Consider the following 16,473-nt stretch of genomic DNA (forward strand, 5'->3'; position numbering starts at 1 on the left):
TGAGCACTGACTTCATGAAAATATAAACTGTAGAGAGTGACAGCTGAAACTTCACTTCAGTTTTGAGTTATTGGCATGTGACTATTAGTGAATATTTACGATATTCACATTAACAAAAGTAATAGATTTAGTTGCATAAATATGTAATTAAATGATTTGAAGTGCTTCTATTTTGTTAATATTGTGTACTAATGTTAGAACTCTTGTGCTACATGCTACTTTCCACCTAATAATCAAGAGATTTCGTTCTATCTTTTCTTCCCTCACTTCCAAATCTCAGTGAGGGATTTTCATTCATTCAGTGAATTTTCATTCATTATTTTCATTTTCAGTTGATTGGCATTTATTTTTCTACCTATATTGATACTAAAAACTAACAATGAGGAAAAATATTCAATAATGAAAAAATATTGATAATTTATGCTCCATAAAGTATTACAACAATAATTCATAAATACATAACCCTACATAGCCTATCACACATTAAATTTTTTAGCATCTTATTTCTGAGGGTAGAAAACATTTAATAGGTATTATCTCTGTACTATTTACTGATATAGTATATTCTCTAAATTTAAAATTTCCTAATATGATCTTTATTAAAAGTAAGAAACCCATATTCCAAGCTGTCTTTAATCATTGTCATCTTACATGCCCTGCTCCAGCCACAATAAATTATTTAGCCAATCCGTTTCTTTCTTTCTTTCTTCCTCTCTTCTTGCCTGCCTTCCTTCCTCCCTTTTGTCCTTTCCTCTAATAGTTTTGAGTACCTGCTATGTGCCATGCATGGTATAGTAGGGAGAAAATAAAAGACATAATCCTTTGCCTTCGTTGGATTTAAACTGGATACAAATATCTCCAGTTGTGGAAGTGAAAACAGGAAGCCTTAAGATTGCTTAGAAAGCCACTGATGGGATTAGATTCTGTGTATCTTGATTTACTTCTACCATCAGACTGATAGAGCATTGGAAGTGGCAGAGGTGTTCTCAGACATTAGTTTAGTCCTCATATTTTAAAGATGTTTTAGAAAACTGAGTCTTATAGATTAAATGATGTGTTGAAGTCACAGCTGGAACCTAAGATGGGTTTTTGACCAGTACTTTTATACCACCTCCTCTCTTTTTTGTGATATTGTCTACCCAGATCCCATGTTGTCATATACTTTTATATGTGGTTTGTGTTGTTAAAGATCTCTTTTCATAATGCACACACTGAACTAAAGACTTTTATACTATTATTGGTTTTGTTTCTTGAAATTATAATTGGAACTATTAGAGATACATCTGTGGAAAGGCAATGAAAGGGGGCCATTAAGTGCTAATAAATGCCTCTCCTTATGAGAATGGAAATCTTTTCTAAGTATTTGAGCTTGAGCTCTTTTCACTGGTGCTCTTAAGTGGCTAGAAATAAAATTTGCAATACGCTTGTGGAATACTCTAGATGCCGGGGGATTCATTTCATTCTGCATTTGAATTGAGCACATTGTAGTTGGAGAATGTTTGTTGGTTTAAGCTTTCATTCCATGTTTTGCATTAACCTTTATTATGGAAAACAGCAGAACAATACTGAGAGCTCTTAGAGAATAGTCTTTAGGTAGCTGATGACTTTCCAGGAAGCAGCTGAAAAGGTTAAAGTTATAGGTGTTTATTTTGATATATTTTCCTTTTCATATTACCCAAAACTTTTCAGTATGACAAACTGAATCTAGTTTACCCTAAATTCACATGCCTGTGGCTAGCAGAAGATCATCAAAGATACTTGTTGCTATGGATATATATATATATATATATATATATATATATACATATATATATATATATATATATGTTCTGAAACAAATTTGGGTAATTAATTACTAAATAGATTTCAGGATAACTTACTAGTACTACTTTTTTTTTTTTTTTTTTTGCGGTACGCGGGCCACCGTTGTGGCCTCTCCCGTTGCGGAGCACAGGCTCCGGACGCGCAGGCTCAGCGGCCATGGCTCACGGGCCCAGCCGCTCCGCGGCACGGGGGATCCTCCCGGACCGGGGCACGAACCCGCGTCCCCTGCATCGGCAGGTGGACTCCCAACCACTGCGCCACCAGGGAAGCCCACTACTACTATTTTTGCTAAAAATAATGATGATGATGATGGTTATAATGATAGCAGCTAATATTTTTGACCACTTACTATGTGCTGGGTGTTACTATAAGTACTTCAGTCTTCCTGTCTGTGATTTCAAAATGCAGAATCCTCTGAAAATTAAATATTTTTGTAATTCATCTGGCAAAACTTATATTGACCTAAATTCATTTACTGGCAAGCTTTACCTGACTGATGTGAGGTTATTCACAGTTTGTCTTTATCTCTGTTAGTGTGAATATTCGTTTGTTTTGCTATAGATATACTAGTAGCAAATATGTGTTAGATATATTAGCCTGTTTGATTTTAGGGTGCTGCTTCAGATTTCATTACACAATGTAAGTTTCATGCATGATTTTACCATTCTCAAATCAGAAAAAATTTAAAAAAAAATTTTAAATTGAAGTATAGTTGAGTTACATTGTTGTGTTAGTTTCTGGTATACAGTGAAGTGATTCAGTTATACATATATATATTCTTTTTCATATTTTCCATTATGGTTTATTACGGGATATTGAATATAGTTCCCTGGGCTATACAGTAGGACCTTGTTTTTAAATCTATTTTGTATATAGTAGTTTGTATCTGCTAATCCCAAACTCTTACCACCCCCTTTCCCCTTTAGTAACCATAAATTTGTTTTCTGTGTCTGGGAGTCTGTTTCTCAAATCAGAAAAAAATTGAGTTGCGTTATCATATTTGGCCAACAACAGGTAAACTTACACCCCAACTTACAGATGAGGAAACTGAGACAGTTAGCAATGGATTTTGAATTTAAACCCAGGCATTTTAGTGCTAGAATCTGTGCTCTTAACCACCATGCTATACTGCCTTAAAAATAAGTCTTTAAAAGCATTTCACAGACATAATTATTATATTATTTATCTAATAAAACTCCAGTAAAGATAAATTCAAATTTGAAAATAATTACTCCATTTATATCTCTCTGTTCTGCTTCCTATGTTAAATGCTATCTTAAACATTCATTTTTTTAGTAGATTCTGCCAGATTTGATTGTTTTATCTTCAACCTAATGGTCTGTTCTCCTTTGGACTTCTTAAATTTTCAAAAGCTTGTGTGCTCGTTTTTTAAAGCATGCTGGGGGACTTCCCTGGTGGCGCAGTGGTTAAGAGTCTGCCTGCTAATGCAGGGGACATGGGTTCAAGCCCTGGTCCGGGGAGATCCCACATGCCACAGAGCAACTAAGCCCGTGTGCCACAACTACTGAGCCTGTGCTCTAGAGCTCGTGAGTCACAACTACTGAGCCCACGTGCCACAGCTGCTGAAGCTTGTGTGCCTAGAGCCTGTGCTCCGCAACAAGAGAAGCCACCGCAATGAGAAACATGTGCACTGCAGCGAAGAGTAGCCCCCGCTCGCTTTCTCTGCAACTAGAGAAAGCCTGTGTGCAGCAACGAAGACCCAAGGGAACCAAAAATAAATAATTAATTAATTAGAAAATAAAGCTTGCTGGGTCTTACAAGAAAGAGGAAACATTGCTGCTGAGGCAAATGATACTTTGAGGTGCTTTATACTCTAAATAAAGAAGGAAGCCACCAAGCAATTTAGTATAGCAAATAATTTGGACAGTAAAAAAAAAAAATGGCCACCTTAGTTACATACTCTCAGTTTACTGATTGTTGGTGGACATGTAGTTTACATATTATTCTTGACATATACGAATGAGCAATATGGTCTAATGGGTATACTCAGAGAAGTATAGATAGAGAAAATAATTCTTAAGTTTATTCATTAATATGCCTTCTTTAGTCAGCAGAGTTTATTGAATAGTAAGAAGGAATTATTTGAACTCTGTGTTTCCACTGGCTACTTTTAGTACATTTCAGGACTTGGAGCTATTAAAAGTATTTTTCCTAAACTTTTATTGGGAATATAGTTTCAAAGGTAACTTCTAAGATAAGAAATAACTAAACATTTATTATGTGTGTATTTTAAATATATATATTCATGTTTATATATATATATAACCATCTGTTAGATATTGAGTGCTTTTCCTTTTTCCCTAGTTCTTTGATCTTTAAAATTTTCGTAATCAATGATATAGGATCACAGGAAAAAGTCAATTAAACAGACAAGAAAAAACACATTTCAGGTAAGAAAATAAAACAATAGACCACATACATGATACCTATATCTTTAATTATGAATGTGTATTTATTTTTTAAAAGCCACCCCTTAAAATTTATCTTCCCAATAAATTCAATTTTCATTCCTAGAATGCTGACTTTATGTGTTTACCAAGTCACCACTGAGCACGTTCTTTGTGCCAGGTGCTATGCCAAACACTGGCGTTATAGAAATGAGGTTCCTGTCGTAGGGAGCTTGTCTAGGCAAGGGGATGTGACTGGGGTTCGTGGTACTTTGGAATAAAGAGGAGGAGCATCTAAATATACTGTCGTATAAGGAAATACTTGCCATGCATAGGAAGCTCTGCCAACATTCTATCTTTAAGGGTGAGATGGGTAAAGAAAGGTGCATTGGGTAAGGGCTTCTGTGGTAGAGGAGTCAACACAAGGCTCTGAAATTAGTGTGAAGTCACTTGAGAACCAGATGTTCTGGGAATAAAAGATTTGTGAGGGGGAATAATGGATGAAGCTTCTAGAGTGTTAGGGAGGAACTGGATTCAAGGATCCACTTAAAGCTGTCCTTGACAATTGGAAATCTTGTTCCCATTGACAAAAACACTATACGGTGTGGCTGTGGCTCTCTGTTTTGTTTTCATGGAGAAAATGACCTATACTTTTGGGCTATTTTTTTCTTCCAGTGTCTCAGAAAAAGTGAAAACAGAGAGTACAGTATTGACTAGGGAAGTTTCTACCCTTATTCATACTTTCCTTCCGTCACCCTGCCAAGGAACCTGTAGTACACATTCAGGACCAAGGACAGTAATTGGGCCACATTTCTCCAAGTTATGCCTTAGTAGGGGAGGGGTCGAAGTGGGCTGCCTAGACCAGCTTTGCCTAGTCATTGGATAAGTGTTCTCTCGCCCTTGTTTCTCACTGAGTGTGGTCTTCCACACATGGGCCTTTCCTAGCCATTGTGGTGTCAAAGTACAAAGGTCTGAGGTTCATGAATGAGATTCATGGAAAAAGGGGCACGGGACACCTTTCAGTTTCTTTGATAGCCAGGCTTTAGGCCTGCCTCTTAACTTGGCCAAATGAAGGTTACATATGATCCAGCCCATGTTTTCAGGGTTGTGAAGGGAATGTATTGGGGTTTGAGGCAAAGGCTGTCTGACCTTGTCCTTTCCACACATCTCTTTTAAAAACCCTGCAGGAAGGGGTGACCAACAGAACTGAATGTTTAGCACCCTGGGTTCTCTTATTTTTCTTTGATCTGTAGTACATATTTTCAATGGGGGTGAGATTGCCCCTGAGGGGGCAAAAATTGATTCTTGGGGGTCAAAAAAAATCTTACTCTTTTTATGTATAAAGCATAGATGTACATGCTGTACATATACTATAGTACAGCTGTGGTATTAAATTTAATGGGAGGAAATTAATGCGGAAAATGTCTAATAAGGCTTCTTATGTGCACAGTAGTAAATAAGAAAGTTGAGAAACATGTCTAAACCATGCTGTCTCTCTTTTTCTTTCTCATTCTCTTTGTTAGGCAGTGCAAGGCTGGTTCAGTGACTCATAATGCCATCACTATTCTGGACTCTGTCTTTTTTTTCTCTGCCATTCTTAGTGCATAGCTTTCTTCTTCAAGGTTGCCTTGTGATGTAAGATGGTTGCTGCAGCTCTGCTATCATGTATAACTGAGAGGGAGAAGAAAGAGGGTAGGGCCAAAGGTATACATCAGTTAAATTAGGTCCTTTCAAAGGAACTATCTGTGATGTCACTCAGCAACCTCTAATTATATCTTACTGACTAAAATATAATTGTGTGGACACCCCATTTATAAGGGAGGCTGGGAAGTGTAGGTTTATTTATTTATTTACCTATTTAAGTTGGGCACATTGCCATTCTCAACAAAATTGGGATTCTGTTAATAAGAAATAATGGGCAAATGGTTATTGGGTAGGCAACTAACAGTCTCTTTAGTTGTCCCTTTGTCATTCATTTGCACGGCAGCTACCCAGGGTAAGGTATAATCTGTGATTTGAAATAGAATGACAGCTAAGTGCCTCTACTTGATGCTGGGACTCATTAATCTGGTGCTTTAGATTCTTGAACTGACTTTGTGAATAAGTAATTAAAGTGGATTACATATGAAGGCATTAAATTTTTGAGAGCATTTCCTAGTGGGGAGAACACATGGTATTTGTAAACTGTGAACTGGCTTCTTCCTTCAGTTTACAGATCTCTGACTCAGAAACTTTTGCATTTTGAATATTGCAATGGGAACCATTAATTATTGGTTAATTATATTTAATGAAAACATATTGCTTAGAAATTCTGAGTTTTGTGAATGAAAGGTAAATATTGAAATTTCTTAGATGTTTGTAAAAAAAAATAAAAGCACTGTGTTTCTTGCGTTTGGATTTGCAACTATGTTTTTCAAACAAAATGATGGTGGTATTTATTGAATACCACAAATTATAGAGTAAATGATAGCCCCAAAATGTGATCTTTTACAAATCAGTAAATGCTAATATTCTTATTGTGTGCCAAGAATTTAGGGGAAAAAGGAAACTGTGGTGGAAAACTTCCAATTAAATGTGTGGATTTTGGCATAATTACTTCCTGCAGCAATTAAAGTGGCATTGTAATGGCTGGCAAAGCTCGAGATTAGGGCATGCAAACACAAAGCCATTTTAACAGCGCCATTGTGTTCAGTGTGTGGAATACATGACCTCAGTCCTTCTTGGGGCAGGGAGTAAACAGTATTTGGCAGTGACCTATCTCTGTTTCTCTCTCCTATTTCTCTCCCTCTTTTTCCTCTTTTCCTTTCTTTCTTTAAAATTGAGTTATCATTTTGAAAGACTGTGAGATAATAATCCTACCGGAACTGTTTTGGAACACATAAAATTACATTTTGAGGATAATTTTTAGAAGAGACGTCTCTGTTTTTAAGGAATGATTTTAAAAAGTATATTGGCCCTTGGATTTTTAAAAATATTGTTTCCTTCAAATTCTATTCTGTGTCTTCAGACATTCAGTAATATTTGCCTCCCTGATGTTCTGTATTGTGTACTTTGGTGAATACTGTTAGATCTTAAACATTCATAAATAAAATATTAATTTCAATGACCTCAGCAGATTACTGGTAAATCAAAAGTTATCTTGCCTGTTCTTTCTGTCCATGGTAAAATGCCACTTAGTTGTCTGCTTGTTGAGAATCAAATATGAGAATGTTTTTCTTCCATGTTTTGAATATATGGGGCAATAAGAAAACATCCTGAAAGAGTAGGTGGAAAGTGTTAAAAATAATACCTGGGCACTGAAGGAGGCACTGGAAGGAACACAGGGATGAGGGAGCAGATGTGTAAATAGACCAGTATGACAAGTGTGTGTTGAGAGTTTAGGTAGAGGCATGTACAGGGGGATTTCAAAGAAGGTGTACAGGGGGATTTCAAAGAAGGTGTACAGGGGGATTTCAAAGAAGGTGTACAGGGGGATTTTCTTGGAGAATGTGATATGGAGCTGAGTATTGAAGATTAAGTAGGAGTTGACTAGATGGAGAAGTGGGGAGAGCGCATCCCATGAGGGAAGCATGGAATATGCCAAGGAACGTGCCCGAGAGCACAGGTGAACACTGAAACTTCCACTAGGATGCACACTTTTTTTGTTGTTGTTTACAGTTTGGATTTCATGCTAAAGACAGTGGGGATTCATTTAATGATTTAGAGTCTGTGAATGTTGTGATGGGACTTATGTTCCTCTTGAGGTTGGATTGGAGGGTGCTCAAATTGGATGCAGAGAAATTAATTGGGAGATTATTGTGGTAGTCTGTATGAGAGTTGGAGGCACCTGGAACAGGGATTGAAATAGAGAAGAGAGGATGCATTTAAGCGATATTAAGGTAGAATCAGCAGGACTTGGTGGCCATTTTGGAGCATGAAGACAGAGGATGATGGTGGATGGATGATTTCCATGTACTTGGTTTGGCTGACATGTATGGATGCTGATGATGTGGATTGTGATTGAGAATAAAGGAAGAGAAACATGTTGGATAGATGATAATGAGTTGAATTGTAGAGAATAGTTTTGAGACATCTAAGTGGAGATGTCTAAGAGGCTAGTGTGACTTTGGGATACCTCTGACTTCTGGTATTTAACTTATTGCTCTGGGGACTCTTTCTCAATCTCTTCGTTAGTTCTACTTCTTTCAGGTGCTCATTAAGTATTGGTATTTTCCAGACTCCATATTCATCACTCTTCTCCACTCTGTTCCTACTCATCTGTTCTCTTGGCTTTAACAACCTGCTCCAATGAAGACTCACAAATTATTATCTCTGCACAGGACCTTTATCCTAAGTTCCAGTTGCTCAGTCTAACTATGTACTTGTTGTCTTAATCTAGATATTCTCTAGGTATCTAAAGGTCAACATATCCTCATCTTCTCTCATTTTTTTTTTACAGTGTAGCATAGTCTAATGCTCAAGAGCACAGATGCTAGAGTCACACTTTCTAGGTTTGAGTCCTAGATCTGTCACTAGCTTTGTGACTTTGAGAAAATTATGTAGCGTTTCTGTGCCTCAGTGTTCCCATCGGTGAAGTGAGAATAACAATAGTATCTACCTCATAGGGTTGTTATGAAGATCAAATGAGAATGATGCCTGGCACATGGTAGATACTATATATATATCAGCTATAACCAGATATTTCTGTATTTCCTATTCTGATTAATGGCACCACTATTCAATCAGCTTCCCAAACCAGAAATATCCTGGTGGCTATTAACTCCTTCATATCATTTCATTCCACATCAAAGTGATCATTAAGTCCTGTCAGTTGTCCATCCTCTCTGTTGTCTTCTCTCCATATTCACTATCACTGCCTTGAATAACCTTTATCATCTTCTTCCTCAGTGACCTAGACTGGTTAGTGACTAGCCTCCCTGTCTTTTGTTTTCCCTTTTCAACATTCTCTGTAGAGTCCCCCAGTGAACTGTAAATCTGATCACTGAAAACTCTTCAGTGCTCTCCTGTTTTCATAGGAAGAAAAAAATACAAGTGAAGCATCTAAGGTCTCCTCCTGCCTCCTTCTCCAGAGACTTCTCCACCTCATTCTGACCTTTCTTTAATATTTACAGTTCCATAATGTTCTGTGTTATGTAGATCTCCCATGTCTTTACACATTCCCTGTGGATCCCCTGTGGGAATGCCTCCTTATCTTATGTCTCTCTGAAATTGTTTCTGGCTGGTCCCCCAAGCAGAATAGATTATTCCCTGCTTTGCATTGATACTTCAACTTGTGTGGAGCTTAACCATAGAGTCTGTCATGCTTACTGTAGTCATTTGCATTTTGTTTCCCACTCCCCTCCCCAAGACTAAGATGATTTGGCTTTGAATGGATCAGCTACATGAATTAACTTATTGGAGGGTATGAGTTATATCTCTTGGCTTCAGTCAAGAGCAGATGTTAGACATTTATTTACTGAACAGATCACCTGGTTAGTCATCATTACATCTATATTGAACAAAAGCATGTCCATAGTTTATTTTCTGCTAAGGGGGGGGAAATTCCTTTTAGCTTTGTTGATACAGCCATTGCTCTCTTTTTAGGCTTCCAAAGATCAATCATTTCCTAATTGAGCAATGATAATATTTCTTGATAACTAAGTTTCTGGAAGAGCCAATAAGAAATGTTATCAAGGTGGTTCTTAGACCATAGCATGGGAACTGTTCTCTCCTTTTTGTTCAGGAATCAGGAAACCATGAAAGAGCATTGACTTTTTGTCTGAACACTAGCAGTTAAGACTGTGTAGATTAATGCTTTATTGAGATGGGTTGAGAGAGAAGAAAGACATTTGAATCGTAGCTGCTATGTGGCATAGAGAGGGAAGCACTACTCCTGCCTTAAAATCTGTACAGTCCAATCATAGATGAGGCATTCAGGCTAAAGAAGGGAGTCAATTTAATACTGCTTAGTCTCCAGATTACTCTTCTTGCTCTACCTTGAAGGTCCATTTTTCAGGAAAATGGCACACAAATTTAAATCCACAGTAATACTAAAGGCACAGTCTTTTTTTCTGCATTAATTTAGCAAAGTAATTTTTCTGTAAGATCTACCTACAGAAGAACCAACCACCTATTGCACAGAAAATAATAACATTCAAATGGATGGTTGTACTCAATGGCTAATGAATTATTCATGATTGTTTGTATCAGTGCCTTGGCTCCCTGTTGATGGAGGCAGGAATAAGGAACTGAGCTTTCCAAACCAGTGCAGCTGGTCAATATCAAGGTGACAGTTCAGGTGGGATCTGAGCCTCCTCACCTCCAAATTTCATTCATGAAATGTTAAAAATTGTCAAGGCTTTTTTTCTTTACGTGAGAGGATGCTAAAATATCAGGGAAAACACCCTGTGGTTGTATTGTAGCAATAATAATAGTACTACTTTTTTCTGTGGTGCTTTGGTTTTTAAAAATTTCCCATGTGTTGCATTTCCTTTAATTCATAGGATTATCTCAATTTAGTAGAAAAAGAAACTAAGGTTTAGAGAATTTTGCCCATTCAGTGGCAGAACTGTGGTTCAATGAGAAGTCCTCTGTGTTTCATTTGAGGGCTCACCCCCTTACCTCTCACAGCAGGGGTGTGCTGGGCATATGGTTTTCATGCTGCTGGGTCATCAGAATGACATGAATCTTCAGGGTGCCAGATTAGTCACTCAGTCTTCAGAAGAGAGAAATTTCTCTCGTGCTTTGTGGCACTCAGATACTCCTGTGAAGTCAGGAGAGACTTCAAAATAGCAGGATTTGGTTACCAAATCTTTTGACTTTTGGTGAAAATGTATGTGTTGGAGGTAGGACTGGTGAGAGCCATGAAGGGGATACTTGAAAACGTTTATTACTCTTAAAGCAAAGTTCTGTTTGCTTAATAAAAATGTAGAGAAAAGTGTTAGCTATGTCTGTCGGCTTACTTTTTAGCCAAACACATGATAATTATTTGTTATTTAAGATGTTTGATACCTTCTCTTTTGCTTTGATAATGTTCAAATGATTGTTACTAAATCTACATCATAAATACATGGTCACAAGCATGAGTTGAAGCAGATCCCAGCACGAAGGTATTAAGTAACTAAACCTCCTTTCTTCCTTCTCTCCTTTATTTTCTACATCTTTTTCTTAAAGAAAATATTTTATTGATTTGTTAAATGCCATTATTTAGACATTTAAGACATGTATATTTATCTTTGGCATCTATACATCCTAAAACCTCATTCATGGCCCTAATAACTCAAACAGATGGCCTCCCGCTCTTTGCTCTGGAGTTTTGTTTCATTTTCCCTTTATCCATTTTGATTCTCAAATTAACTTTTCCTTTTTAGGTCTAGGCACAGAGTAGATGCCCTCCTTGTTTTTTTTAAAGTGATTACTGAAAACATCCAAACTAACAAATATTCTGATACAGTTCCTGAAGAATATTAAGAGTATCTGATTACATGTATTTGGATGTTTTTAAAAGGAGAGTGTCTCTCTCATTTCTGAACTCTAGTGTAATTTATCTGCTCCCTTCTTAATGGTTTTCTTTGTGTATGTATGTCTTTATCTTCCCATTAGATTTCATACTCCTGGTGTCTAATTAGTGCAGGCCCATGCCCACAGCATCTTCCTAGCACTTCTTAGTTTATCAGTGAATTTTTTGATAAGTAAATCATACTATTTATTCAGGTGGCATTTTTTAAAGAGCAAAAACAAGTCTGTAATTTCACTATTCTCTATTTTAGTTACATATAGTGACATTACAAATGAAACTTAGCCCTTGGAGTCAAGGAGTAAAGTCATTAACTTAGCTAAGAGGCTGTCAGAATTTACACTAGCACTTGCAAAATAAATTAGTTGTAACTAGGGGAAATTTTGCTTAATTTTATCTCTGTAACTCTCTATTTCCAAAGTATTAGTGGAGCTAAAGCCTTGGATTTTGCAGCATTCTCACTGACCATTACCAATTGTATAAGCTGTTGTTTACTGAAATCCCATCTGTGTTGAAGCTGTGTTCTGTCAATTTTCCTACAAAACTCATAGTATATCCCATGCCATTATTACCCACTAAATCGTTAAGTAACATTTCCTAACTTGAGGCCAGTGGTTCTCAAACTGTAACAGGGAAGAGCTAAATTGGACTCCATGTTTGATCTGTTTCTTTGACTTTAACCTTTGCTTTTCGTTTTTTTTTTTTTTTTTTTTTTTTTTTTTTTTTTTTTTTGCGGTACGCGGGCCTCTCACTGTTGTGGCCTCTCCCGTTGCGGCGCACAGGCTCCGGACGCGCAGGCTCAGCGGCCGTGGCTCACCGGCCTAGACACTCCACAGCATGTGGGAACTTACCGTACCGGGTTTCCCGTACCGGGGCACGAACCCGTGTCCCCTGCATTGTCAGGCGGACTCTCAACCACTGTGCCACTAGGGAAGCCCGCTTTTCGTTGTTTTTGTTATTATAATCATACATAATGGCCTCCCTCAGGTAACCTTGCCCCTCTGCCTGAATGTTAAACCAAAGTGCCTTTGTACATCCTGACCCTGTCCACCTGTGGATGGCTGCAAGAAAGAAGAAATTAACACATCCCCTCCTGGAGGCTGGCCATTCCAGGTGATATTTGCAAAACTTATGGCCATTTTACTTTACTTCCTCATCACCTCCCCCTCTCTGATTCTATAAAAGAAACTGGCATCCAGACCCTGATAAGATAGTTTTTCAGAGACACTAGTCCACCATCTTCTTTGTCTGCAGGATTTCTGAATAAAGTTGCTATTCCTTGCCTCAACACCTCATCTCCTATTCACTAGCCTGTTGTGTGGCATGCAGAGCGAGCTTGGACTCAATAAAAAAACCATGGTGAACATCAGAATCCCCTGGAGTTTGTTAAGAGTATAGATGCCACATCTTTCCCCAAACATTTTGAATCTGTAGGTTCAGAATGGATCCTGGGTGTCTGTGGTTATAACACTTTCTGGTGGTCCTGGAACCACTTTTTGGGAAACATTGCCATTGAGTCAGAAATTTATTTTGAATGGAATTCTGTGATTTTTAAAATGATGATCTTTTAAAAGTTGTGAGTCATTCTAAACGTCTTTAAAAATAGTGTTATAGGTATGTTTATGAATTCTCTTCGACATTTCAGAATCAGTACTGATTTATGTGGCATTATAGATGTAATTATAAAATACTTTCTTTGCAGTTTTATTGGTTTAGTGTATATTAACATGCCATTTTAAACACAATATTTATTTGAAAAATCTCCTTTTTTATAAGCTCCTATCTATCGGGAATGAGAAAAACAAAAATCAAATTGCAGTATTTTTTCTGCTGTTAATTTCTACATATGCAATATTTATCTCCGCTTAATCCCACATTTTGTGTATGACCTTTTATTGGAGAAAAAATTTAGGTATTTAGAAGATACAATCTAATGTGCCTTTATTACCTCTTATTATAATGGTCAGTATTTCATGGTGTTAATATTCATCTTGAAGCTGGACGGAGTGATGAATTTTTTAATTACCAAAGAGTTTAAGGATTAACTTCTACAGCAAATATTTTTGTAAATCCTTGTTCTCTGAAAATAAAAATGAATTGACAATACACAGTAGTTTAATGCAAACTTTTATTAATTCCAGCTAAATGAATGAATTACATATTCCAGTGAGGTCATTATGATAATGCATGTGGGTTAATATTCATTATAAGGGCCCTTCCCCACCCCCACCCCCTTTTTTATTTTGCAAACGTCTCTTTTATAAGGTGGGTCTAGCATTCTTTAGATATGTGATGCATTGAAAGGTTGAGAATTAGAATTTCTGTGGAACTTGATTTGTAAATTTATAGGTGATCAGAATTCCTTAATATGCCTTAATCTATTCCTTCTTTTTTTTTTTAGGGACTTTCTCCCTCGAGGGTCAGGCATTGTAACGAGAAGGCCTCTTGTGCTGCAACTTGTTACTTCCAAAGCAGGTAATGAATGAGGATGTTTGCCACATGGATGAGTGTATCCTATGGTACCTGTTGTCTCCATTCCTGGCTGTTGGGTTGTAGCAACAGAAACGTTTTTGTGATCACTCTGCTATGGGTAGCTGCCTATATTTCTCTCCAAAATGCCTTCTTCTTCATTGCTTTTTAAATTCCCTTTATTACATTAAATGGAAAGTCTCATTTCTCATTGTAATATATTTATAATTTTACAGTGTGGCATAACCACTAATACCCCTTTGGTATACTTTCTTCCTGTGTGTGTGTGTGTGTATGTGTGTTTGTGTGTCTGGGAATTTTTTTATAAGTAATTTAACATCCATCTAACACCTGTATGCATATTGTCGACTGAAAAAAAAAAAGTGCAACCTAAAAGTTGAGAGTTGTGTTTTATTCGGTGGGAATTTTTAGGGTTTAAAGCCCGGGAGGCAGCATCTCAAGTAACCCTGAAAGACCTGCTCCGAGGAGGCAATGGGGGAGCTAGGATATATAGGAGTTTTGCAACAAAGGGCAGGTAGTAGGAACAAAAGATTACTGTTAATAAAAGAAAACTAGATATCTCAAGGAATTTATCACTTTTCTGAGACTGGGAAGATGCAAGAGTCTAGGCTCAATGAAATCATTTCTTTGATACGTACCTCAGCTATCTGGGGTCAGTATCTTGTGTTTTCACATCCTGAGTTTCCTCAGGGCTCACCAGCTCACCCTCCCGTGGTGGCTGCAATCACTGATAACTGTGACATCCTTTGTTTACTGATATGGCAGGCAATATTCCATTTATCAATATGTATAGTGTATGTGTATCTATATCTATGTTTATATCCATATCTGGATCTATATCTAATGTGCTGTTTTTGGCCCTCTCCTTAACACCATGGTAATTTGATAGGCAAATGAGCTTTGTTTTCATTTTTGTTTCTCAATAACTGGTGATGTGGAATTTTTTGTGTGCGTTTATTTGGTATTTGTATTTCTTCTTTTGTGAATTGGCTGTTTTTTTTTAATCTTTGCCTATTGCTTTTTGAGGATTTTACTACTTTTCCTAATAATTTCTTTGAATGCTTAAGATTGAAGCACTTGTAAAGTTCATGTCTCATAATTTGCAAAAACAAGGTCATGGAGGTTTACTCTTATGTTTTCTTATAATAATTTTACAGTTTTGATTTTACATTTAGACCTTTGATCCATTTTGAGTTAATTTTTATAAGTGGTACAAAGTAAGAGTTCAACTTCATTTTTTGCATGTGTATATCCAATTGTCCCAGCACCATTTTTAGAAAAGACTATTCTTTCTCCACTGTATGTTTTTTGGCACCTTCATTGAAAATAAATTGGCCATAGATATATGGGTTTATTTCTGGACTCCCAAGTCTATTCAGTTGTTCTATATCTCTGTTTTTGTGCCTGTACCATACTCTCTTAATTACCCTTGCTTTGTACTTAGTTTTGAAATTCAGAAGTATGAGTTTTTCTACTTTGTTCTTCCTTTTCAAGGTTGTTTTGGCTATCCTGAGTCCTTTAAAATTCTATGTGAATTTGAGAATCAGTTTGTTTTATCCTAGGAATGCAAGATTGATTTAATATCTGAAAATCAAGTAATGTATCATATCAACAGGATGAAAACAAAAATCACAGGATTGTCTCAATAGACTTAGAATGAGCATTTAAGAAAATCCCATACTCCATCATGAAACACTTAGCAAACTAGGAATAGAAGGCACTTCCTCAACTTAATAAAGGACATGTATGAAAAACTCACAGCTAACATCATACTTAATGGTGAAAGACAGAATGCTTTCCCTCTAATATTGGGAATAAGACAAGGATGTCCACTGTTGTCACTTCTATTCAGTGTTGTACTAGAGGTTCTAGCCGGCGCAGTTGAGCAAGAGAAAAAAAATAAAAGACATCCATTTTGGAGAGGATAGAGTAAAATTATCTCTATTTGCAGATGATATGATCAAGTACATAAAAGTTCCTAAGGAAGTCACTAAATAACTATTAGAACTAATAAATGAGCTCCACAAGGTTACAGGATACCAGATAAAGATACAAAACTCAATTGTAATTTTATACACTTGCAATGCGCACAATCAAAAACTTGCAGTAAGAAAACAATTCTATTTACAATAGCATCATAAAGAATACATTACTTAGGAATAAATTTAACAAGAAGAGCAAAACTTATACTATGAAAACTAAAACTATTATTTAGATAATTTGAAAAACATCCCATATTCACTGATTGGAAGACTT

The 16,473-nt window shown here is 36.7% G+C and overlaps 1 protein-coding gene across 9 annotated transcripts in view; it reads left to right on the top strand.

Annotated features, from left to right (window-relative positions):
- The window catches only part of DNM3 (dynamin 3), a 570,760-nt gene that overhangs the window by 75,853 nt on the left and 478,434 nt on the right, over positions 1-16,473 (top strand). For all 9 annotated transcript variants that reach the window (XM_067728647.1, XM_067728651.1, XM_067728648.1 and 6 more), the window contains exon 2: positions 14,129-14,202. In XM_067728647.1, the coding sequence (XP_067584748.1) occupies positions 14,129-14,202 (74 nt within the window). The remainder of the gene's footprint in view (positions 1-14,128; positions 14,203-16,473) is intronic.

Source organism: Pseudorca crassidens, chromosome 2 (assembly GCF_039906515.1).
Source record: "Pseudorca crassidens isolate mPseCra1 chromosome 2, mPseCra1.hap1, whole genome shotgun sequence".
Taxonomy (NCBI): domain Eukaryota; kingdom Metazoa; phylum Chordata; class Mammalia; order Artiodactyla; family Delphinidae; genus Pseudorca; species Pseudorca crassidens.